A 23,624-nucleotide genomic window follows, 5' to 3' on the forward strand; every position below is an offset into this window, starting at 1 on the left:
TCCTTGGGCACAGGGACCAGGATCACCTAACCACTCTCAGTGTCTTCAGTAATGGCTATGGACATGAGTACTAAAGGCTGTGCTAGCACTTTCCATGTGAATTCATTCAGTCCTCGAATATCCTTATGAGGTAGGGACTCTCATTATCTTCACTTTCCAGATGGGAAAACAGAAGCTCAGAGAGGATTTGGGGGTTTAGCCAAGGAACCTCATTAGGGAGGGACAGAACCAGGATCCCCATCACCCAAATCAATGCCTGGCACAAAGCAGGTCCCCAATGAATATTCATGAGCTGAACAAACACCTCTCTCTCTCCTGCATCAGACCTCAGTGCTGTTTACAGCCCTAAGGCATGAACACCCCGCGTTCCTGCTTTCTCTGTGCCAATTCTGACCCAGTTATATGAGGCAAGTTTCTCCTCTTCTCCCCTCCTTCTTCCCCCTCCTGTGAGCCAAAGGACCCTGCCATGTCAGGTGAGGGAAAGACTATTGACAAGTCTACGTTTAAAGGGCATGTAGGTGAAATTAGACATTGTACATGGGGTGCCTGGGTGACTCAGTCAGTTAAGCGTCTGACTTCAGCTCAGGTCATGATCTCGGGGTCCATGAGTTTGAACCCCGCATCGGGCTCTGTGTTGACAGCTCAGAGCCTGGAGCCTGCTAGGATTCTGTCTCTCTCTCTGCCCCTCCCCTGCTTGCGTGCACGCACGTTCTCTCCCTCTCTCTCAAAAGTAAACAAACATTAAAAAGTTAAAAAATAATAAAAAAGAAACTAGACACTGTACAGAGGCATGCCTCAAAGCTTCCAGGTGTACCTTTCAGAATCGCCACAGGCATCTACACCTACCTCCTCTTCCTCTTCCGTAGCTGACCCTCCTTACGTCTGCACTGTATACAGAATTTGCAATGCACTATTTCCCATTTCAATTGTGTGGTTTCCCCACTCTGTCTAATCAATAATTGTTCTAGTATTGTTTTGTACTCTTTCCAACTGCCTTATTTATTACACAGCCACTCAGGGACATGGCTGCCTCTTCTGACCTTGACTCAATGGGTATGTGAGCTGTGAGTTCTGGACAGCTAACCCAAGGGGAAGCGTGTGGTGCACAGCCAGCCCACATTATTCTCTATGCTCAAGACCCACCACAGCAGGTACAATAGCACCTGCTCAGGACTTGCAGTTGACTAAGAGCAGACTGTGAAGCATCAAGAAAAAGATAAAGGCAAACACGGGTTTTTGACTGGATTAGCATCCCAACAGCTTTTCTTTCTCAGACACTTACAAATTCCTGAACCCACATCATTCGGGAGGCAGGACCTGCTGTCGTCTCTGACAAAGCCTGGGTCCCAGTTCACTCCAAGGACTCTCCCAGAGCAGGAGACCAAAACGCGAAAGGCAGAGCTGTCTTAGAACAGACAGAGCCCTCTTATACCCATGAGCCCAGAAATTAACTTGGTCAGAAGGGAAAGAGGAAGTACATCCAAGCCCCTGGCTGATGCGGCTTCCACAACAGTACCTCGAAGTCCGGGTTCAAGCGTGAACAGAGAAAGTGCCAGGGGCCAGGTATCAGGAAGCCAGCCCTACCCCCATCCTCCATCCCCACAACATCCAAATACTCTGGAACCAGGCACAACCACCCCTGTCTACTGCACACTCTAGAACCTGTGCCTGATACTCCTGGAAGGCAGCAACCATCATTCCCTCCCAGTATGAACTCCCTCCATTACTCCATGTGCCCTCGGTGGGACCAGCAGCATCGATGTGCGTCTGTGTGAGTGCAGAGCACAGTTCCGTCCTTCCATGCCTGAACCTGTGTCTGAGCATGACACTGGGTCTGCCTTCGGGCCTGCGCTCAGAACTAAGCACGATCAAGAGAAGAGGATGACAAAGCCTACGGAGGCAGACAACCCTGGTTGAATCCCGCTCCAACCTGTGCCACCTATATGACTGGGGCAGGTCACTTTACCACCCTGAGCCTTGGCTTCTTCCATTTTAAAAAGGAAAGAACGGGAAGAACCACTTCATGGGACGGTTGTGAGGACGAAATGAGGAAGGAAGCCAGTGCTCTGGAACCGGTAGCTATTTTTATTTCTGTTATAATGAAATGTGGCATCATACATGCTGTGCTTTTCAGGGATTGTGTTTCTGAGAGTGGATGGGACTGTGTGTATGACTCCATGCGAGGTCCTGTCTAAATGCATGTACCTGTGTGTGCGTGTCTGAGTGTGAATGCAGGAGCCCATGACTTATTGCAGTGGACTTAATGAACTGGACATCAACTGCTTCTCTCTGCTCCTGTCCCCGGGCCCAAGGAGACAGGAGCTGTGTGCCAACTCCCTCCTGCCAAAGAAAACTGTTCCTGGCCACCTCCTTGGCGCCACCTAGTGGCACTGGATTTGTGAAGCTCAGACACCTGGCCTGGGAGTCCAGGAACATATCTGCAGCAGATGACAAGTCACAGACTATACAACCTCTGGGCTTGTTCAACCCTTGGAAAACCTCCAAGGGAAGTCTAGCCTTCAGTCTCAACCAGAGCTGCCTAACAGAACTTTCTGTAACGATGGAAATGTTCCGTACCTGTGCTATCCAGTACAGCAGCCAATAGCCACATGTGCTTATTGAGCACTGGAAATGTGGCTAGTGCAAATACGGAACTGAATTTTTAATTGTACTTATTTTAATTATTTTTTTTATTTTTTTAACTTTTATTTATTCTTGAGAGACAGAGACAGATCATGGACGGGGGAGAGGCAGAGCAAGAGAGGGAGACACAGAACCCAAAGCAGGCTCCAGGCTCTGAGCTGTCGGCACAGAGCCCCACGTGGGGCCCGAACCACAAACCTTGAGATTATGACCTGAGCCAAGGTCGGACGCTCAACCGACTGAGCCACCCAGGCGCCTCTTAATTCATTTAACTTTAAACTGCCACACACAGGACAACACTAGTCTGAAGGACTGTCTGAGCCCTGGTATCCAGCTATGCCCAAACCAGACAGACCAACTCCCTGGGCCTCCCAGCCACAAGAACCAAGGCAGTCCTTTTCACAAAGGCTGGTTTGACTCTGGCCATGTCCAAAGAGTCCTAACCAATCAGATGATGACCAACCGACCAATCGGATCTCCTCTCCTAGGGCATATGAATACATGAGGCACTCAAAGAAGGCAGCAGGAAGCAAGGACACCTGCTACTGAAAGACAAGAGGAACCAGGCCCCTGGGCTTGCTAGTGGGTCCCCGGGGTTGCCAGTGCGCCATGCTTCTAGGATGCTGCACATCCCAATCCTGGAAGAGTTAGGGCCCCACATGACTGAAGAGCCTCCAAAGAGCGAAGAGAAGCTTGGACTTAGAGACACATAAACCTGGTTCTGTTCTCAGATTGCCAGTTGTGTGACCTTAGGCAAGTGACAGCCTCTCTGAGGCTAATTTTCCTCGCCTGTGAAATAGGAATCAGAGTACAAATCTCCTAAGGACTGGGTAAAGATCAAGATAATGCATATAAAAGCATCTCCTACAGTGCAGCTGCACAGAATAAGCACACAATGTTTGCTAAATTATTATTCATTCTATATAGCTTTATATTAAGCCATCATCATGTAAGTTTTTATAAACTGAAAAAAAAAAAAAACAATCCCTGACTAATAGAACAATTATCTGGGTCATCCAGATGCCACGCCAGGACATGCGCCATGGCTTCCCCCTTTCCTTCCAACCAAGTCCAGCCAGCCTCCACAGCTTGCAGATCCCACCCTGTAGCACCTTGCAGCTAGCCATCCATTTCGAGAACACACCTGAAGCCGCCTTCATCTTTCTTTTTTTTATTTTTTTAATGTTTATTTACTTCTGAGAGAGAGACAGAGTATGAGTAGGGGAGGAGCAGAGAGGGAGAGAGACACAGAATCCAAAGCAGGCTCCAGGCTCTGAGCTGTCAGCACAGAGCCCGACGCGGGGCTTGAACTCAAGAACCGTGAGATCATGACCTGAGCTGAAGTCAGACGCTTAACCGACAGAGCCACCCGGGCGTCCCCGCCTTCATCTTTCTCTTGACCCATTGTGGGTTCGCGTCCATCAGCTCCAAAGGAGTCCCTCAGGGTCTCCCCAGGCGGTCACAGTGACCTTCCTATAAAGCTCCAGGCCTCCACTTAAAGCCTCCAACTATCTCCCTGTAGCTAAACTAATTGAATGCACACCCTGAAGCCTGATCACCCAGGCCCTCCACCCTTTCGATCTGATTCCTCTTCCAATGCTCCAGCCTCACTCGTTCACTTGAGCAAACCTCGCTCTTTTTCACTTCTGAGCTAGTATAAGATTCAACAGACAGGCCGTAGGAATCACACAGAAACCCATAAAGATAACTTTGGATACATAAGAATTTAGTAATGAAAGTGAAAAATTGAAGTCTAGAGCTGGAATGACATATCCGATTATTTGGGAAAATAAAATTATAATTTCATCTCTCATCTTATCCCAACTAAATTCCAAATGGATTAAAAAATTAATGTGAAAAGAAAAGAGTTAATGTGAAAAGGAAATAAATAAATAAATAAATAAATGGCGCCATCAACTTTCTGGATGGAGAAGGTCTTTCTAAGCATAAAAGTAACAAAGAAGTCACAAATGAAAAGTTTGACAGATTTTACTATCTTAACATTTTAAACTTTCGTACTAAAAAACAAGAATAAAATTTAAGGGCAAAGGGTAAACTGAGAAAGATTATTTGGAAATAAAAATATGAATGACAAAGCGTTCACAACTTTAATTACCAAAGAGTTCTAATGAGTCAGCAGGAAATATATGAATATCCCAATAGAAAAACAGGCAAGAGTCATTAAGAAATATTTTCCCAAAAAATATGGGGCGCCTGGGTGGCGCAGTCGGTTAAGCGTCCGACTTCAGCCAGGTCACGATCTCGCGGTCCGTGAGTTCGAGCCCCGCGTCAGGCTCTGGGCTGATGGCTCGGAGCCTGGAGCCTGTTTCCAATTCTGTGTCTCCCTCTCTCTCTGCCCCTCCCCCGTTCATGCTCTGTCTCTCTCTGTCCCAAAAATAAATAAACGTTGAAAAAAAAAAATTTAAAAAAAAAAAAAGAAATATTTTCCCAAAAAATAAAATTTGAAACAATCTGTGAAAATATGTTACCTTTAGTGGTAGTCCAAAAAGTAATCAAAGACACAAAGATTTATATTCAAGGATGTTTCTGCAGCATTATTTATTAATAGTTAAAAATGTATAAGACAACCTTAATATCTAAAATATAAAGCAATGATTAAATAAATTATGAAACATCATAATAGGATTGTTATGCAATATTTTTAACCATGTTTTTAAAGAGTATTTAATCGTGTCAAAAATGTAATTACATAATAACTTTTAAAAGGAAGCTAAAAAGCACAAAAAGACTAAAAAGAAACATCAAACTAATAACATTTCAGGTGGCAGGGCATGGGTTTTTATTTTTCCATCCCAATATTTGTATGCATTTATAAATCTTCTACAGTGAGCATGTACTATTTTTATAATCAAGAAAAAGGCTATTTCTAAAAAAGGGATGCCTGGGTGGCTCAGTCGGTTGAGCATCCGACTTCAGCTCAGGTCATAATCTTACAGTCCCTGAGTTCGAGCCCCGCGTCGGGCTCTGTGCTGACAGCTCAGAGCCTGGAGCCTGCTTCAGATTCTGTTTCCCTCTCTCTCCACCCCTCCCTTGCTCATGCTCTGTCTCTGTCTCAAAAATAAATAAAAACATTAAAAAAAACTTTTTTAAAGGAAAAAAAGACTGTACTGATATGGGGAAATGCTTGTTACACTATGCAGAGAAAAGAAGACCCAAGGAGGCCATGGGGGCTTTTGTTCACTTACTCAGAGTTACGGTAGTGCTGATGTAATAGAGAATAAAATAAAATGTACTCTGTCAATCAAATAAATGTAAAAGTTAAATATCAATGAGGACTTGGGGACTGAATCCACATATACCCCTGACAGGAGTGTTAATGGTAAAACCTCCTTGGGAAGGGAAGGGAAGGGGAGGGGAGGGGAGGGGAGGGGAGGGGAGGGGAGGGGAGGGGAGGGGAGGGAAGGGGAGGGGAGGGGAGGGAAGGGAAGGGAAGGGAAGGGAAGTAAGGGGAGGGGAAGGGAGGGGAGGGAAGGTATCGCAGTATAACTGAATACAATGTTACATTACCTTCAGCTGTACAATAGTGATTGATCGAGTGTATACATTATGCTATATGCTCACAAGTGCAGCTGCCATCTGAAACCACACAACACTACTAACTGACTATATTCCTTATGCTGTACCTTTTATCCCTGACTCACTCATTCCGTAACTGCAAGCCCATACATCCCACTCTCCGCCCCTCTGACAGTTTGTTCTCTGTATTTATGGTCTGTTTCTGCTTTTTGTTTATTTGTTTGCTTTGTTTTGTAGATTCCACACATAAGTAAAATCATAAAACCTGTCTTTCTTTTTGCTTTAAATTCTAGTATAGTTAACCTACAGTGTTATATCAAAATAAAAGGCTTCTGCACAGTGAAGGAAACAATCAACAAAACTAAAAGGGAACCTACTGAATGGGAGAAGATATTTGCAAATGATATTTCCAATAAAGGGTCAGAATCAAGAATATAGAAAGAACTTATAGATAGGGGTGACTAGCTGGCTCAGTCGGTAGAGTACACGACTCTTAATCTCGGAGTCATGAGTTCAAGCCCCACACTGGGCATGCAGCCTACTTAAAATAAAAAATAAAAATAAAATTAAAAACATACAAAAATAATTTATACAACCCAACACCCAAAAAACAAATAATCCGATTAATGGGCAGAAGAAATGAACATAAAACCTCTCTTGAGGGCAGTATGTCTACCTCTGGAAGAGCTGCAACCCAACAGCCCTGCCTCCTGGTAACCCCCCACACACACACCCAGCCTCACAGAAATGCACAGAGGGTCACACGAGGGGACAGTCATTACAGTACTGTCTGCAATATAAGAAAATGGAAATGACCCAAGAGCCCACCAACAGGACATAAAAGGGGGAAACAAAAGATGTGACATGTTTGTACCAAAAAATGCCACATGGCAGTGAGGCATGAATGCAGAACTATAGTGGTAACATCGAACGCCGTTCTAAGCACTTGGCATACGTAAGCTTACGGAATCCGCAAAATAATCTACGAGGTTTCGGTTTTACTATTATTCCCATTTTACAGACGACTAAACTAGGCACAGAGAAATTAAGTCACCTGCCTGGAGTCTCACAAGCTGGTAAGTGGCAGAGCCAAGACCTGTACCCCAGCAGCCCGAGGCCAGAACATGGCCAGGATACATTCACGTAAGTTTGAAAGGACATCATGCATGTGGATTCTTAATACACAGGAAAAAGTATATAATGTCTCTAGATGCCTATCCATGGATGTGACGGTGCTAAAAACACTGACTGAGAAAAAACACACCACGTTCCTGGTAGTACTCGCCTCTATGGATGGGGGGGACAGGGCAATGGGGCCAAGAAGGAATGATTACAGGAATTTGACTTTATGATGTCCTTTCTTTTCTTTAAAAAGAAAAAAAAAAGCTCAAAAAGTTTAAAATAGAATTACCATATGATCCAACAACTCAGCTTCTGGGTATATACCCGAAAGAACTGAAAGCAGGGACTCAAACAGGTATTTGTAGACTCCTGTTCATGGCAGCGTATCGGCCAAAAGGTCCACGTGTTCATCCATAGATGAATGGATAAACAAAATGTGGCTAAACAAAATATACATACAATAGTCTTCAATCTTAAAGAGGAAGGAAATTATGACATGCTACAACATGGATGAATCTTGAAGACATTTCACTAGCGAAAGAAGCCATACACAAAAGGGCCAATGCTGTACAGATACACTCACCTGGGGCCACTTAGAATGACCACATTCATAAAGACAGAAAGTAGATTGCTGTGGTTGCCATGGGCTGGAGGGAGGGTGGGAGGAGTGGGGAGTTAGTGTTCGATGGGTGCAGAGTTTCAGTTTGGGATAATGAAAAAGTTCTAGAAATGGTGAGTGGTGGGGGTTGTACATTATAAATATACTCAATGCCACTTAGTGCTATCCTTAAAAATGGTTACAATAATAAATCTCATATTATGTATATGTTACCACAATTTTTTAAAGGTTTATTTATTTATTTTGAGAGAGAGAACACAAGTGGGAGGAGGAGAAGAGAGAGAGACAGACAGAGAGAGAGAGAGAGAGAGAGAAGAGAATCCCAAGCAGGCTCCACACTGTCAGCACAGAGCCTGAGGCGGGGCTCAGTCCCACGAACCACCAGATCATGACCTGAGCCGAAATCAAGAGTCAGCCACTCAACAGACTGAGCCTTGCAGGCACCTCTATTTTACCACAACGTCTAATAAGGTTTGGTGAAAATGCAACAAAATGTTAACAGCTGTCAGGCTCGGGTCATCAGTACTCTGAGGTGGCCATGTCATTATTGTAAAAAATCAAACAAGCACGGGGCGCCTGAATTGTCTCAGTCAGTTAAGCATCCGACTCTTGATTTCGGCTCAGGTCATGATCTCACAGTTCATGAGATCAAGCCCTGCATCAGGCTCTGCACTGAGAGCATGGAACCTGCTTGGGACTCTCTCTGTCTCTCTCTCTGCCCCTCCCTGGTGCATGTGCACGCGTTCTCTCTGTCTCTCAGAATGAAGAAATAAACTTAAAAAAAAATCAAACCAACAAAACCAGACCCTCCGGACGGCAGAGGGTGTGGAAGGCAAGGCCCTTGCAGGCAGGACACCCCTCCCAGCTGGTTCAGGGCCTTCCATCTCTTCCTTCCCCCTCCTACTTTTACTGCATCATGGTTGCTACGGAAACAGGCCCCTTGGGCTCCCAGAGCTCAGCCCAGGTGCTACTGACTCCAGGAATAATGTCAGAGTATGAATAAAACAAAAGCCCGACCATCCGGCCCTCATACACACACACACACACACACACACACACACACGTCTGCGCTCCTGGTGGGTTTCCTACTGAAGGTGTGTCTATCCATGTGCCTGCACTGATACCACTTGCCCATACCTGTCAGCAGCAGGCCTGGGTCTGGGTGCATATGGGTCCAGTTTGCCCCTGTGGGTATGCCTGCATGCACGCGGGCATATCACATGGGCACCTGTGTCCACACAGCCCAGGACTATTATTACTAATATCGGGAATACTGTGGCAGGTAACATGTACCAACCGCTATGTACCGGGCAGGGTGCTCCAGGGTGCCTGGATCATCTCCTTGGAACCGCACAATAGGACCCACATTTGTGATCCCCAGATAAATGAGGCACAGAGAGGTTGTATGGCTTGCCCAAGGTCACCCAGAGCACAGGAACCTAACCACTGAATCTAGATTACGGGGAGAAGAGCTTTAAATGTCACTGGTTCCCAAAGAGCCACAAACACCCCTGCACCAGAAGGAGCAGGTCTCCCAGGCCCCACTCAGGCCTAAGGAAGCAGATTCCCCAGGGGGGGTCTGCACAGCAGCCAGGGGTGGGCACCCCTGATCCAGCCTATGCTGAGCTGGCAGGAGGGTCTGGACAGGGCATGGCAGGGTGAGGTCCCTTCAAGTCCTCTTTCTGGGCCCAGAAATGCACCTGGAAAAGCCTGTAGCCCAGAGATCCTCAATTCCAGATGTGTCTACCAGCAGCAAGGCAACCAGGAAAGTGGCAATGGCTGCCGTTGCATGCGCGCGCACGCGCACACACACACACACACACACACACACACACATACACACACCCCTCAGGGCAGGGCTCCAGAAGTCAGTAATGTGGCTTTGCGGCCTGCCAGGCACGGATTTCCGCCCACTCCACCCTCGAAGAATGAGGAGGGCGTGGGACGGAAGATGACACTGTGGTACCCTGCTGGTTCACGGCCCAGCCCGAGGCAGGGAGGGGTCAACCACCTCACCTAAACAACAAACTGTGACGGAGCTGGGCTGGGCACCCCAGAGGCTCCCACAGCCTCAGATTTCAAGGGGAGAGGGACGCGGGCAGAAACCACTGGACCACCGCAGAGCAGGAAGAAGTAAAGGCATTTCCTGCTAAGGGAACAACATAAGCAAAGAAGTAAAGGCATCAAGGCGAAAAAGTGCCAGAAAACAGCAAGTCACACCGTCTGGCTTGGAGCTGAAGATCAAGAGGAGGCACGGTTGTAAGAAAAGGGGGGGGGGGGGTGGAGGAACCCACCAAACCCTAGAAATGTGCTGAGACACAGAGAAGTTAAATAACTTGCCCAAGTTCATCCAGATGGTGGAGTCCGGATTTAAAACATAGGCTGCCTGACTCTGAAGCACACAGAATAACCACTAAGACGGGGTTCACTAGTTGGCAGCCTTTTCCTCCGTGCACACCTTGCAATCCTGTGAAGTGAGCCCAGCTCGGCCTGGAGCAGTGGTCCTCTTTGGGGTGGGGAAGCTTCTACTCCCTCCCCTCTGAAAACTCAGCAATGCCCGGACACATTTTTGACTGTCACTCCTAGGGGGCAGGTTGCTAGTGTCTCGTAAGCAAAGGCCAGAGACGCTGCTCAACATCTACAACGCACAGGACAGCCCCCGAAACAAAGATTTATCCAGCCCCAAATGTCAACAGAAACCTTAACCTAGAGTGACCCACCCACCTGGAGCCCATTTTAACATCCAACCTGACCTGAACCATTGACAATCAGCACACTGCTCATCCCTTGGGACTGGGGTTCCCAGAAACTATTGCGCATTAGAATTACCTGGATATCAGGGCACCTAGGTGGCTTAGTCGGTTGAGCGTCCGACTTTGGCTCAGGTCATGATCTCACAGTTCGTGAGTTCCAGCCCCACATCAGGCTCGGTGCTGACAGCTCAAAGCCCAGAGCCTGCTTCAGATTCTGTGTCTTCCTCTCTCTCTGCCCCTCCCCTGTTCACACTGTCTCTCTCTTTCTCTCTCTCAAAAATAAATAAACACTAAAAAAAAAGAATGAAAAAAAAAAAAAAGAATCACCTGGAAATCTTTAAAAAAAAAAAAATACTGATGATGGGACCCACCCACCCCAGACATTCTGATTTCCAACTCTGGAACTGGGTGTGACCTGGGCATGAGAATCTTTTAAAGTCTCCCAGGTGATAGCAAAGTGCAAAACATCTGGGAACCACTGCCTTGAAGGAGAGGAGGATCAAATTATCTGCTATGGACCAAAGACCGTTAGTGGACGCTAATGCCAGAAAGAAAGGACACGGGAAAGTCAACACAACCAAAAACCGCCCAGCCCCCCACCAGCTTGGGGCGGGGATGGTCCCCACACCAGGCTCCCAGGAACTAGACTATGTGCAGTCAGCACTAACAAAGCCTGCCACAGGCACACAGAGGGCAGAGCTAGAGACGACTTTGGCATGATGGATTAGTCAGAGCTGGCAGAGGCCTGAGGAGGAGGTTAATTAGAGAGCCTTTGTCAACTGTCTGGACAGGAGATAATGGGCCTGAACCAGGAGGAGGGCGGGAGAGGGCCTCGTGACTCAGGGACTTCACAACCCGGTGACAGAGAAAGAACTGGATTGGAAGACAGAAAAGGTTAATTGAGAGTGAGTGTGGTCTGGGGACAGAGCAGGAAGTGATCAGTCAGCGGCTGAAGGCGGAGATGAGAGCACCTGGGAGGGGGTGACCTGGGACAGGGACTAGGGAGTCAGCCATGGGGAGACAGGGAGCTGGAACCCGAGAGGGATGACAGCCCCAGATCACAAGTGGCCCACTGGTGACCCTCTGCGCTGAACCTGGCCTACAGGGCAGGCCACACATGGCTTGAGTTAGCTCTCAAGACTTTTCCTAAAATTCCAGATTTCCAGCTTCTCTTGGACAGTGGAAGGTCTGGCGAGACAGGCAAGCATCCCCACAGACGCTGATATGTGCCCCCAGACCCCTTCCTGTGGTTGTCTTCGGCCCTGCCAGATCCCTGCAGCCGTCAGGCCTATCTTCAGAAAGACGAGACAAGACAACGTGCTAAGCCAGAAAGCGGTGATGATGGAGGGGCTGCTAGGGGGAGGAGGAAAGGAGCCAGGTGCTGCACAGAGCCAGACAGCTCTGTCCTGGTCCCCCCACCTCAGGCTAGGAACATCCCCACTTGGGACCTCACATACTGATCTGTAAACAAGGAGGCTGATGCCCATGACCTCTAGTTGCCCACCCTCATGTCCACTGGGCTCCTGCAGGCTGCCCAGGTCAACCCTTCTGACCAGGCTTTGAGATGAAACCTAGAGAAAACCTGATTCTTTCCAACACAGATTACCCCAGGCAGTGAGAAATCCCAACTACAGCTGAAGGGGCCAGGGATGACCAGCCGGCGAGGGGGGGGGGGGGGGGGGGGGGGCGGGGAAGAACACTGGGAACAAGAACCACCTTCCAAAATCTAAAGGAGTGTCAGGAAAATGAGGGATTAGCCTTGTTTGGGGAGGGATGAGAAACCAAGGAATGGCAGCTACAGAGATTCCAGATGAAAAGAATGGTCATCTTTGAACAATCAGAACTGTATTGTAATAGAATAGGCATCCTTACAAAGTAATGAGCTCCCTATTGCTGGAGGTAACCAAGCTCAGGTTCAGTGACTAGTTTCAGGGGCACAATGAATTTATGTAGTGGCTCATTTGACTTTTTTATTTCAAGTTCTGAGATTCAAGGGCTCCAGAGATCTGGAGATCTCCCTTAAAGGCTCCCACACCTCCCCATGCTCCCAGGGCAAGCTGTTGGGGATCAGGCTCTGGACTCTGCCTTCCAGAAAAGAAGGGCCTAGATGGTCTGGAAAAAGCACAGAACGTCCACTTCCTTGCTCCCCTTGCCCTTCAGCAACCCCCACAACCACACAGCCAGACCTAGCAACCCCTGCTGCACAGCCCCTATCCCAGCAGAGCCTCACCAGGTCCCCCTCAGAGGGAGAGGGAACAGCTAGCTCCTGGGAGAGGGCCCTCTACATCCTCTCCCCACACTCCCATCTCCACTCCCTGCTCCCAGCCCCACAGGGGACAGCAGAAGCAAGGAAATAGAAGCAAGCACCCCCCACATTCCCAGGCACCCTGTCCAGCAGGAGCCTCTCTGAGGGCAGCGGGGGTCCTGACACACCCCGGGGTCCACAATGTATGGACAGGAAGCACGTGGGAAGGACAATGTGGGGAGTCAGAGCCTCTCTTCAAAGCCCATAAGAGCAATTCTTCCCCAGCCCTGGCCAAATCCAGCCCTTGGTGAGCCAAGCAAAGCCCTAGGGCCCCCTCCCCATGGGATTCTGAGTCTTCTCATCGAGTCAGGCCAGCAGGCCTCTAAGTCTGGGGAGACCTGTGAAGAAGCTCAAGTACATGGCCAGGGACCTGAGGACTGAAGGACCCTCTCAGGGAGCTGAATGGGGTGAGGAGGCTCCCCCAAAAAGAGCTGGGCCCAGGCTGGTGGGCCCCAGGCTGCCCATCTGCATTCCACTCTCCCGTTTCCCTGCCCTGATCCCCCACAGTAACACACTTAGCCCTGTCCCATGGGATCAATAAGGACCACTCAGCTCCCCAGCCACTTGGCAAACACCCCCACAGGGCCCCAGGAATAAGCAGAACCCCTCCTGCCCATAGTCTCATACCCATCTCAGAAGGGCCCGATGCCCAGTGCCCACTGGCCAGAGCTTCCAGCTAGCTCCCTGCTTGCCCATCAGGAGACACCCACCAGACCTGGTCAAGACCCAGGAAGCTGCTTGTCCACCAAGAATCCAGAACAGGGACTCACCAGGGCTTCCTAGGCATGGCGGGGACCAGCCGGGATGAGGGCCAGGAACACACAAATCCCTGGAGTTTGCAGACCTTGTTGCCTGGCAAATGGCACCTCCAGGTGCATCCTCAGTGTCTGGCAATGAAATCAGGCCACAGCCCAATTGCCAGCTGAACACCCGCCCGCCTTGCTTCTCCCTGTAGCCACTCACGCCCTGAGACTCCAGATCCCAAAAGAGACATGTTCGTGGTTACCATAGGAACTCGCTAAAGCCAAAAAAGGCACCACACAGTCACCCACATGGGCCCTCAAAGCTCATGTCCACCTGCACAGGCAAGCGCACACACACACCTACACACACCCACACACGCCTACACTGTGCTCAGGCTCAGGGCCACAGGGTGTCGGGAAGTGGGTGCCCTGCATTCGTGGTCCAGCCAGCTGCTGATTACAAGGGCAGTGGCGCCAGCCGGTGCTTACCTGGAGCTCGCCTGCCAAAGGCACCCTAGGAGCTGAGCAGGGTTGGGGGTCACGGCCCAGGTCACTGCCAGGCCTGCCTGCAAGGTCAGGGAGAGGGCACTTCCTGGCCTGTTTCCTGGCCACAGACCATCTCTTGCAACCCTTCACATGTTGCTCCTCTCCTCTGTCCCCTCTATGGTCGGGGACAGGGGGGAGGGTAGGTATGAGGGTCAGGATCTAAACTGGCCACGTGGAGAGGGGAGAGGAGGGAGGGGAGAGTAGGGATCATGTATTCAGAGACTTACTCCCCCATCTCCATAAATGGGGCCAACATCCACCCAAGGGCTCACCCAGAAACTTGAAAGTCTTCACCTTGACCCCTCCCTTGCTCTCACCTCCCACATCGAAACCAATCCAGGCTGGGAAGACCACCTCTTCAATAACTCTCCAATCTGTCCACTCTCTCCAACCCCACTGTCCCCGCCCCAGCCTCTAACCTCTCCAGTGAGTCAGCAGAGGACAGCCAGAGGACCCTCTGACTCAAATCTGGGTCCTACTCCCCTTAAAACCCTGCAGTGGCTCCGGTCACCCAGAGAAGCCAGCTCAGCCCTCCGCACAGCTGTCCCATACTGCCAGAGGCTGCCCAGCCTGCCCCCATACTCCCACACCAGTATTCCATCTGGTGGTAGTAACCACCCCCAAATCCCTCCCACCCGCTGCGTTTCTCACCTCACTGTCTGTGCACTGTTGCTGCCTCTCTCTTCTGTGGACTGACCTTACTCACCCTCGGATACAGCTCAGGCATCAGCAAGTCTGCAGGAAACCCCTTCCATCTTCTCAGAGGACATCTCTGCCAGCCCTCCTCACACTCCCCTGCAGTTGTCTGACTATACATCTGCCTGCCTCCAGGGCTGTAAGCTTTCACGAGCAGAGACCATGTCTTTTTCATCTCTGTTTTCCCACCAACCCCAGGGCCTGGCACCGGGCTTGGAATGGAGGTGCCCAGTAATTATGAGCTGAACTGATGCAGCATTCTAACCCCCAGAATAGCAAGCTCCCCTGCCCTTAACAACCCAGCATACTCTCAGCACATTCCCTGGGTGGGTAAGAGGAAGTGACTAAGGGGGCAGCCCCAGAAGGTTCTAGAACATCTTAGTGGTACCTGAAGGATTCTTGTAATCCACTGTAAGCAAAGTCCTGGTGGAAAATGGGGAAATTAACTGGTGATCATGGCCTTCAGCCAATGCATGAAAAAAGCCACGAAATTGGAATCAAGGGTGGACTGTGGAGCCATAGGCTTTCTGGAAGGAAGGCTGGAAAGCTGGAGGCAGAGACTTGATGCACTGACACCTGGGCCCTGACTCTGCTCTCTCCCCAACATGAGCATGTGGCCTTGCCAACACTACCACAAGAACCAGGAGAAGCAGATGTCTGTAAAGGTAACCATCTAGATTTTGTGTGTAATTCTCACTGACTGGAGATCGAAGCCCTGAGTTTACAGCCCCCATCCTGCATGAGCCATGGCTCCAGCAGCTGCCATCAAGGACCCTAGGGGCCAAGAGAAGATACGCTGCATCTGCTCCTGCCTGTGTGGTCACGCTGCTTCTAATAAAATGTTGAATTCTTAGCTGGTGAAATCTGAACCTAGAGTAGGGATGGCCATGTGGTATCTTCTGGCCAAACCACAGGACAGCTGAAATGCTGCTCTTGGCCGGGCTGCTGGGAAGATGCTCCTCCAGGCCCTCTCCCTCCCTCTCTTGAGGAAGAAACAAGAGGACACAGTCACCTCCAGGCTTCATCACATGCTTTCTCTCTATTCAGAGAAGCCATTTCTAGTGACCAAGAACTGGGACCATCAGTTAGAAAGGAGGATTTGGGGGGCACCTGGGTGGCTCAGTCAGTTAAGCATCAGTCATGATTTCACAGTTTGTGGGGTCGAGCCCCCCATCGGGCTCTGTGCTGACAGCTCAGAGCCTGGAGCCTGCTTTGGATCCTGTGTCTCCCTCTCACTCTGCCCCTTCCCTGCTCCCTCTCCCCCCCCCTCTCTCTCTCAAAAATAAATAAACATAAAAAATTGTATAAAAAAAGAAAGTTGGACTCTGTTTCCTACAAGGCAATGGGTTCTAGATTTCCCCACCATCAGGAGTGTGCTTGCTACTGTGCCCCCAGCAGTGGAGACAGGCTGCACTGAATCATCCCTATGCTCACCCAGTCCCATTATGGCCAGTCGCTGTGTATGACAGTCATCTCAGATGGCTGGAGCATGGCTTACCAGCTGTGCAGCAGAAACACACACACACACACACACACACACACACACACGTACCCACACATGTGTGTGTGCCCATCTCTTTCTTTAGCAAAGAAACAGGGGTCTGTGAGGGGGGGCAGGGGCAGCAAAAAGGAATGGAGGAAGGTTATCTGAGGCTCCCAGCTCAGCTCCTCACCTCCTGGATGCTGCTTCAAGGACCTCCATGAGCAAATCCTAGATTTGCCAGCCTGGGCTCTCCTCTGGGGGAATCTAGTCTATGGCTCAACTACTGCAGTTGACAAAGGGTCAGCCCCCAGAAGGTTCTAGAACATCTTGGTGGTACTGAAGGATTCTTATAACCTTATCCTAAGCTGGCCTCGGCCCCATCTGCTGATTCTGCCTCTTTCTCTCCTTCCCTCCACCTGCACATGATAGGCTAACCATAATGACCCATAACTGAATCATTCACCAAATCTAGATTAAGAACCTGCTATGTGCCAAACACGATGTTAGATGCTAGGGTGCCAGAGACGAAGTGTGCAGAGCCCCTGTTTTCAAAGACATTCATTCATGCATGTATGCATTCACTTTTTCAACAGTGAGTACCTCCCATCATCGAGGTCCTCAGAGAAATACAAAAGGACAAAGATCATGAAGGTAAACTCCTAGAATGTCAAAGCTACAAGAGAGCAGGTTAGACAGTAGCCCAACCATCCCGTCTTACAGATGGGGAAGCTGAGTCTTGGAGAAGTTAACCATTTGCCCATCTGTTAGCCTGGGGCTATAACCTGGCCCTCCCAACTCCTCCCATGTGCACGGCCACCACCTCCCTCTCCGCTGTTCCCGTGTGGCTCCGTGCCCCCTGCACCTTGCCAGTGAGGGTCCTCATCATTCAGGCACCAGAGATGCCACTCGACCTGGGCCTGCAGCAAGGGCATGTGGTGTGAAGGCAGAGGTGCATATTCTGTGCCACCCAGATTAGGTGCACGGCCCCCGAGCAGAGCGGGGGTAAAAAGAGTGAGAAAGCAGAGTGGCCAAGGGAGGTGCTGAGAACGACTCAGCTCCAGCCTGGACGAAACCAGCCACGAAGTACAGACCGGGATTCAAACCCCAGCCCCATGATTTCTTCACCGATGACCTTAACCAAGTGTCCTACCTCCATCTTCTCAGCTGTACCACGCCGAGAGCGACGGCAGCTGCTTCAAGAGGCGGTTGTGAAACTTCAGGGAAACTGTGCCATTTCAACTTAGCATACCGTAAGTGCTCAGCAGTGGCGAGGCCAGAACCCCCACCTTCAGAGCTGGGTGGCTCAGGGACACCTCCAGGAGATACGCAGCTGACTGTCTTTGTGTGGAGAGCGCTAGGTCCCCGGAGAAAGAGCTAAAGCAACTGGGAGCACAGGCCACAGCGCAGGGGTGTCTGCTGCTCAGCAAAGTCAACGGGCTACACTAGTAGAGAGAAAGAGGCCTCAGGGCGCCTGGGTGGCGCAGTCGGTTAAGCGTCCGACTTCAGCCAGGTCACGATCTCGCGGTCCGTGAGTTCGAGCCCCGCGTTGGGCTCTGGGCTGATGGCTCAGAGCCTGGAGCCTGTTTCCGATTCTGTGTCTCCCTCTCTCTCTGCCCCTCCCCCGTTCATGCTCTGTCTCTCTCTGTCCCAAAAATAAATTAAAAACGTTGAAAAAAAATTTTTTTAAAAAACAAAGAAAGAGGTCTCGCCCAGCGGAGGCAGAAGGAGGGTGGCACCCTGGTGCCTAGGAGAGCTGTAGCCCATGTAGTTGGCTTCCCAAGGGACATACCAGCGGGGCGCCTGGGTGGCTCAGTCGGTTTAAAGCGTCTGACTCTTGATTTCGGGTCAGGTCATGGTCTCACTTTTGAGTTCGAGCCCCACATCAGGCTCTGTGCTGACAGTGCAGATTCTACTTGGGATTCTCTCTCTCTCCCTCTCTCAATGCCCCTACCCTGCTTGCTCTCGCTCTCAAAATAAATCAATAAACTTTAAAAATGTTAATCTAACGGACATATCAGCGAGCAGAGCCATATCCTGGGCATCTAGGCAGATCTCCACATTAGGGACTATCAATGGAGGGGAGGAAGACAAATGAAAAAACAAGGACTGAACTCCCTTTTAGTCCCCAGGGTAGCGGGGGTGGCTAGCTTAAAGCTCGTATGGTGTCTGTCCAGCCCACAAGCCACCTTTCTTCGTGGGAACTAACCCCTCCCACATAGAGAGGTGACCACAGCAGCCATATTTTATCATAAAACTTCATGTCTCCAGCTAAACTGATTGGACCAGGGGTACACAACTGACCCAAGCTGGGCCAGTAAGATTCTCTCTCTTTTTCAACAGTTTTATTGAGATGTAATTTACACATCATACAATTCATCATTTTAAAGTACACGATTCAATGGCTTTAGTATATTCGCAAGGTTGTGCCACCATCACCACTATCTGGTCCTCGGACATTTACATCACCCCACAAAGACACCTGCATCCTTTAGCACTCACTCCCCCTAACAACCTCCCCAGCCCTAGGAAACCACGAATCTATTTTCTGTCTCTATGGATTTGCCTACTCTAGACTTCTCATATAAATGGAATCACACAATATGTGGTTGTGACTTTCACTTAGCATAATGTTTCCAAAGTTCATCTATGTTGTAACATGTGTCAGTACTTGGTTTCTTTTGATGGCCAAATGGTATGCCATTGTATCGATGTGTCACGTTTTGTTTACCCATCCATCTGTTGATAAACATTTGGGTTGTCTCCACTTTGGGCTATTATTAATCATGCCGCTATGAACATTCGTGTTACGAGTTTCTACATGAACAACATATATTTTCATTTCTCTTGGGTATGTACTTAAGAGAGGAATTGCTGGTCATATGGTAACTCTGTGTTTAACCTTTTGAGAAACTGCCAGATTGTTTTCCAAAGCAGCTGCACCATTTTACATTCCCAGCAGCCAGCGGTGAACAAGGGTTCCAGTCTCTCCCCATCCACACCAATACTTGCCATTATCTTCTTTCTGATTATAGTCATTCTAATGGGTGTGAGGTAGTATCTCACTGTGGCTTTCGTGTATATTTCCCTGATGGCTAATGATGCTGAACATCTTTTCACGTGCTTATTGTCCATTTACGTATCCTCTTTGGAGAAATGTCTATTCAGATCTTTTGCACATTTTCTAATTGTGTTGTCTTTGTATTGTTGACAGCTCTTTATGTATTTTAGATAAAAGTCCCTTATCAGATATGATTTGCAAATATTTTCTCCCACTCTGTGGATTGACATTTCACTTTCTTGATGGTGTCCTTTGTAACACAGAAGTTTTTGATTTGGGTGAAGTTCAATTTATCAATTTGTTGTTGTTGCTTATGCTTTTGGTGTCATATCTAAGAAACCACTGCCTTATTCGAAGTCACAAAGATTTACTCCTATGTTTTCTCCTAAGAGTTTTATAGGTTTAGCTCTTACATTTAAGTCTTTGATCCATTTGAAGTTAATTTTTACATATGGTGTGAGAGAGGGGTTCCATTTCATTCTTTTGGATGTAGATATAGCTGTACCAGCACCATTTGTTGAAAGACTATTTTTCTCTATTGAATTGTCTTGGCACACTTGTTGAAAAATCAACTGACCACAAAAGTGAGGGGTTTAAAAAAAAGTGAGGGATTTATTTCTGGACTCTGAATTCTGTTTCATTGATCTATATGGCTATCCTTACACCAGTACCAAATGGTCTTGATTACTGTAGCCTTGTAGTAAATTTCAAAATCAGGAAGTATAGTCCTCGCAATTTGTTCTTCTTTTTCAAGACTACCCATAAGTTTAGGGGTGCCTGGGTGGCTCAGCCAGTTCAGCGTCTGACTCTTGATCTCAGTTCAGGTCAAGGTCTCACATTTCTTGGGATCAAGCCCCACGTCAGGCTCTGCGCTGACAGCACAGAGCCTGCTTGGGATTCTCTCTCCCTCCCTCTCTCTCTCTCTCTCTCTCTCTGCGCCTCCCCCGCTCGTACGCTTTCCCCCCGACTTTTTCTCTCTCTCAAAATAAGTAAATAATCTTTTAAAAAAAGAAAGAAAAGACAACCCTTAAATTTCTGTATGAATTTTAGGATCAGTTTAGCAGTTACTGCAAGGAAGCCAGCAGGAATCTTGTTGGGAAGGCTCTCCAGTTCCAGCTCAACCCCTCCTGAACTCTAGCTCCACTTTCTCCCCTGGGTTCCCTGAGACACCCTGGGATCTTTTCTGTATTCTCTTTCGCTTACCCATATTACACTGAGTTTTTCTTTCTTGCAATCAGAAGAATATTAACCAAGTACCAGTAAGAACACAGTGCTACACACCATCCCAAACAGCCAGCTCAGCACTACCTCCCCAGGACCAAAGCCCTCAAACTGCCCCCCAGATACTCAATCCCAACACTGGCCAGTGCCCCCAGCCCTTCACTACACCTTGAAACTAGTTCCCTTCCAAGTTACACACATCATCTTTACCCGTTAAACAGCCTCTCAATAAATGCCTGTGAAATTGAACTAAACATCCCAAAACAACACCAAAAGAAACATTCCCACCACTCCACCCCCGCTTAGTCACCCTGCTTCGTGCCTAATTCTCATTCAATATGCAGATAAGAAGCTCTCGGAAAATTAGACTTCAGACAAAGGATGCAAAAACTGAAGTCTGGAGAAGTTAAATGCCTTGCCCATGAGTGACGATTTGCCCTGAACACTGAGCCACACTGATGCACACCCCATGCCAACCGGCATAGGCCCGGGTGCACCTATTGTCCCGCCCCATCTTTAAGAGCCCCTAGAGAAACTGCCTCCTCCTGGCAGTCTTCCAAGACTACTCCCACGGCAGAAAGCTCTCAGAAGGCAGGGACTGTCTGCCACTCATCCCGGCCCTGCTAACTGCTTACCCTACCGTTCTGAGCAAAACAGACCAAAGTGGGAAGCTTCTTATTCTCACCCCTATCTGCCGATGCTCAAGACCGGCTCTGCTTTGCCCGGGGACCTGTACGCAGGGCATACACAGCCAGTGCTAGCAACTAGATGGCATGGCAGAGGGAGGCCGGCCTGGAAAACCTTTCAGCTGAGATGGGGTGTCACAGGCGGGAGGAGCTGCCTGTGAGGGAGGACACTCATTGGAGGAATTTCTCACGCACCAGCGAACTCACATATGGCAGGATAATATTTTGGGCTAGTGACCAATGCTATTTTTTCCTCCTAGAATTTCCCTCCTTTTCAATTCACTCAATTGGAGCAGGTGGTTGGTCAGTACTCATTGCCCAGGGAGGGATGAAGATGGAATGACTTTTTCAAAGTCTGAAGCGGGGAGGGGAATCAGGATGCAAACACAATGGCTGGGGAGAAATACACATGGAAAAGGAGCAACGACGGTGAGGGAGGAGCAGGTGGAGGTTCTGGGAGAGAGGTGTGTCTGTGCAGGGCTTCCCAGACAGACGGGCAGACATATGGCAAACCACGGCAGACAACTCCCAGCCCCCGAATCTGGTGTTGAAGCCTCAGAGAGCCGCAGGGCTGGGCTCATCAGGATGACATTTGTCTGGTAACAGATGACTCAGTGGCCAACTGACCACATGCACACTGGGGTGTTTCATGAGGCTTTAGAACTATGTGGCACAATTTTCCAGGTAGGTAGGAATGTCAGAAAGACTGATGGATCGGGGACTTCACATAATAATCAAGGGGATAGGAAATAAAATTATCTTTCTCACGTCCAAGTTATGGCCTAAAAGACACCACTGTATGCATTACCATCAACCTGGCACCTGCTGATTCCATCCCAGCATGCTTTTCTCCAGACACCCCAGGAATCAAGAGCCCTGTCCAACCTCCCCAGTCCAAAGCCCATAAGACTGAGACGGAGAATCTGACAAATGCTACAGCCCCACTCTGGTTCCCCACAACTCAGGGGAAACGAGGGGCCCACAGGAGCTCTGGCCTGCCATCATCTCTGATCGCTACATAACAGGAAGTGGCTACTTACTTGACCTTCAGGCTCGCCAGCATGGTCTTGTCGATCCTGCCAAGAGAAAAGCAAGGGCTTTGGTCAGTGCCGAGGCTGAAGGCTGCCAACTAGCATCTGAAGGGCAGGTCCCTTAGCCAGTCTAGACCACCAGACCGGCAGGGCCCTGGAGGGGACAGCCGCTCCAGCCGGAAGCTCTCCTCCAGCCCAGGAAGAGAGGACTGTGAGCTCTGGGAGGGCTGGAGCCACATATAACCCTACAAGGCAGGTACTGTTATTCTTCCCATTTTAGAAATGAGGAAACAGAGGCTCGGGAGGATAACATCACTGGCCCAGTCTGAATCCAGGTTCCGACTCCAAACCCAGAGATCCCCTTGTATATAGCATCTCCCTTCATTGCCCCCACTCCACAAGAGGCATTTGCAAGCCAGCTGCATCAGTCACCGCAGCTGGACCTTCAACACATCGACATTTCCCAGGCTTCTGCTTTGGAAAGATACCAGCACCCCAGCACCCCAGCAACAAGGACCCTCCTGTTCTAGGAGCTGCCAGTCCATGCAAGGAGGCAGACCCCACTCCTGAGACAGAACCCAAGAGCAGGCTCCAGGGTGCACGGACAAGTGGGAATTGTCAGGCACGGAGCTCAGAGCAGGGAAGATCACACGCACAGCAGGCTGTCCTGGCAGCCAGCTCCTCCACCCCAGGCTGCGCCCACCCTTGCTGGAAGACAAGGCAGTGCTGCTAAGCTTCTATTTTTACCCCCTGCATATGCCAGCCCTCGTGGCTGGTAAAAGAGGCCCCTTCCTCTCTCCAGACAGAAAGGTGGGCGAGATTCCCACTGTCAGCATCTCCTCTTGTTTAGGGGTCACAACCAGCGGTGTCACCACCACCACCCCCATATCATCAACACCACCACTGTCACCATCACCATCGGTGTCGCCACACCCCCATGTCAGCATCACCATCAGTGTCACCATCACTATAAAGGTCACCATTACCCTCAGTGTCACCACCATCCCCTGTGTCACCATCACCATCAGTGCCACCCAAATCACTACCACATCCAGGATGCTCGAAACCCTGGAAAGATCTTTCAGCCGCCCTATCCTGTATGTTCAGCTTTGCCACAAGCTTCCTTGCACACGACTCCCAGGCAGCACGGGGATGGGAGCAGTGTCAGGGGCCACACAGGG

The 23,624-nt window shown here is 49.4% G+C and overlaps 1 protein-coding gene across 2 annotated transcripts in view; it reads right to left on the bottom strand.

Moving 5' to 3' along the window:
- The window catches only part of RAP1GAP2 (RAP1 GTPase activating protein 2), a 192,707-nt gene that overhangs the window by 166,495 nt on the left and 2,588 nt on the right, over window positions 1-23,624 (bottom strand). For both annotated transcript variants that reach the window (XM_047832813.1, XM_047832814.1), the window contains exon 2: window positions 22,453-22,488. In XM_047832813.1, coding sequence (XP_047688769.1) covers window positions 22,453-22,488 — 36 coding nt within the window. The remainder of the gene's footprint in view (window positions 1-22,452; window positions 22,489-23,624) is intronic.

Source organism: Prionailurus viverrinus, chromosome E1, assembly GCF_022837055.1.
Source record: "Prionailurus viverrinus isolate Anna chromosome E1, UM_Priviv_1.0, whole genome shotgun sequence".
Classification (NCBI taxonomy): Eukaryota; Metazoa; Chordata; class Mammalia; order Carnivora; family Felidae; genus Prionailurus; species Prionailurus viverrinus.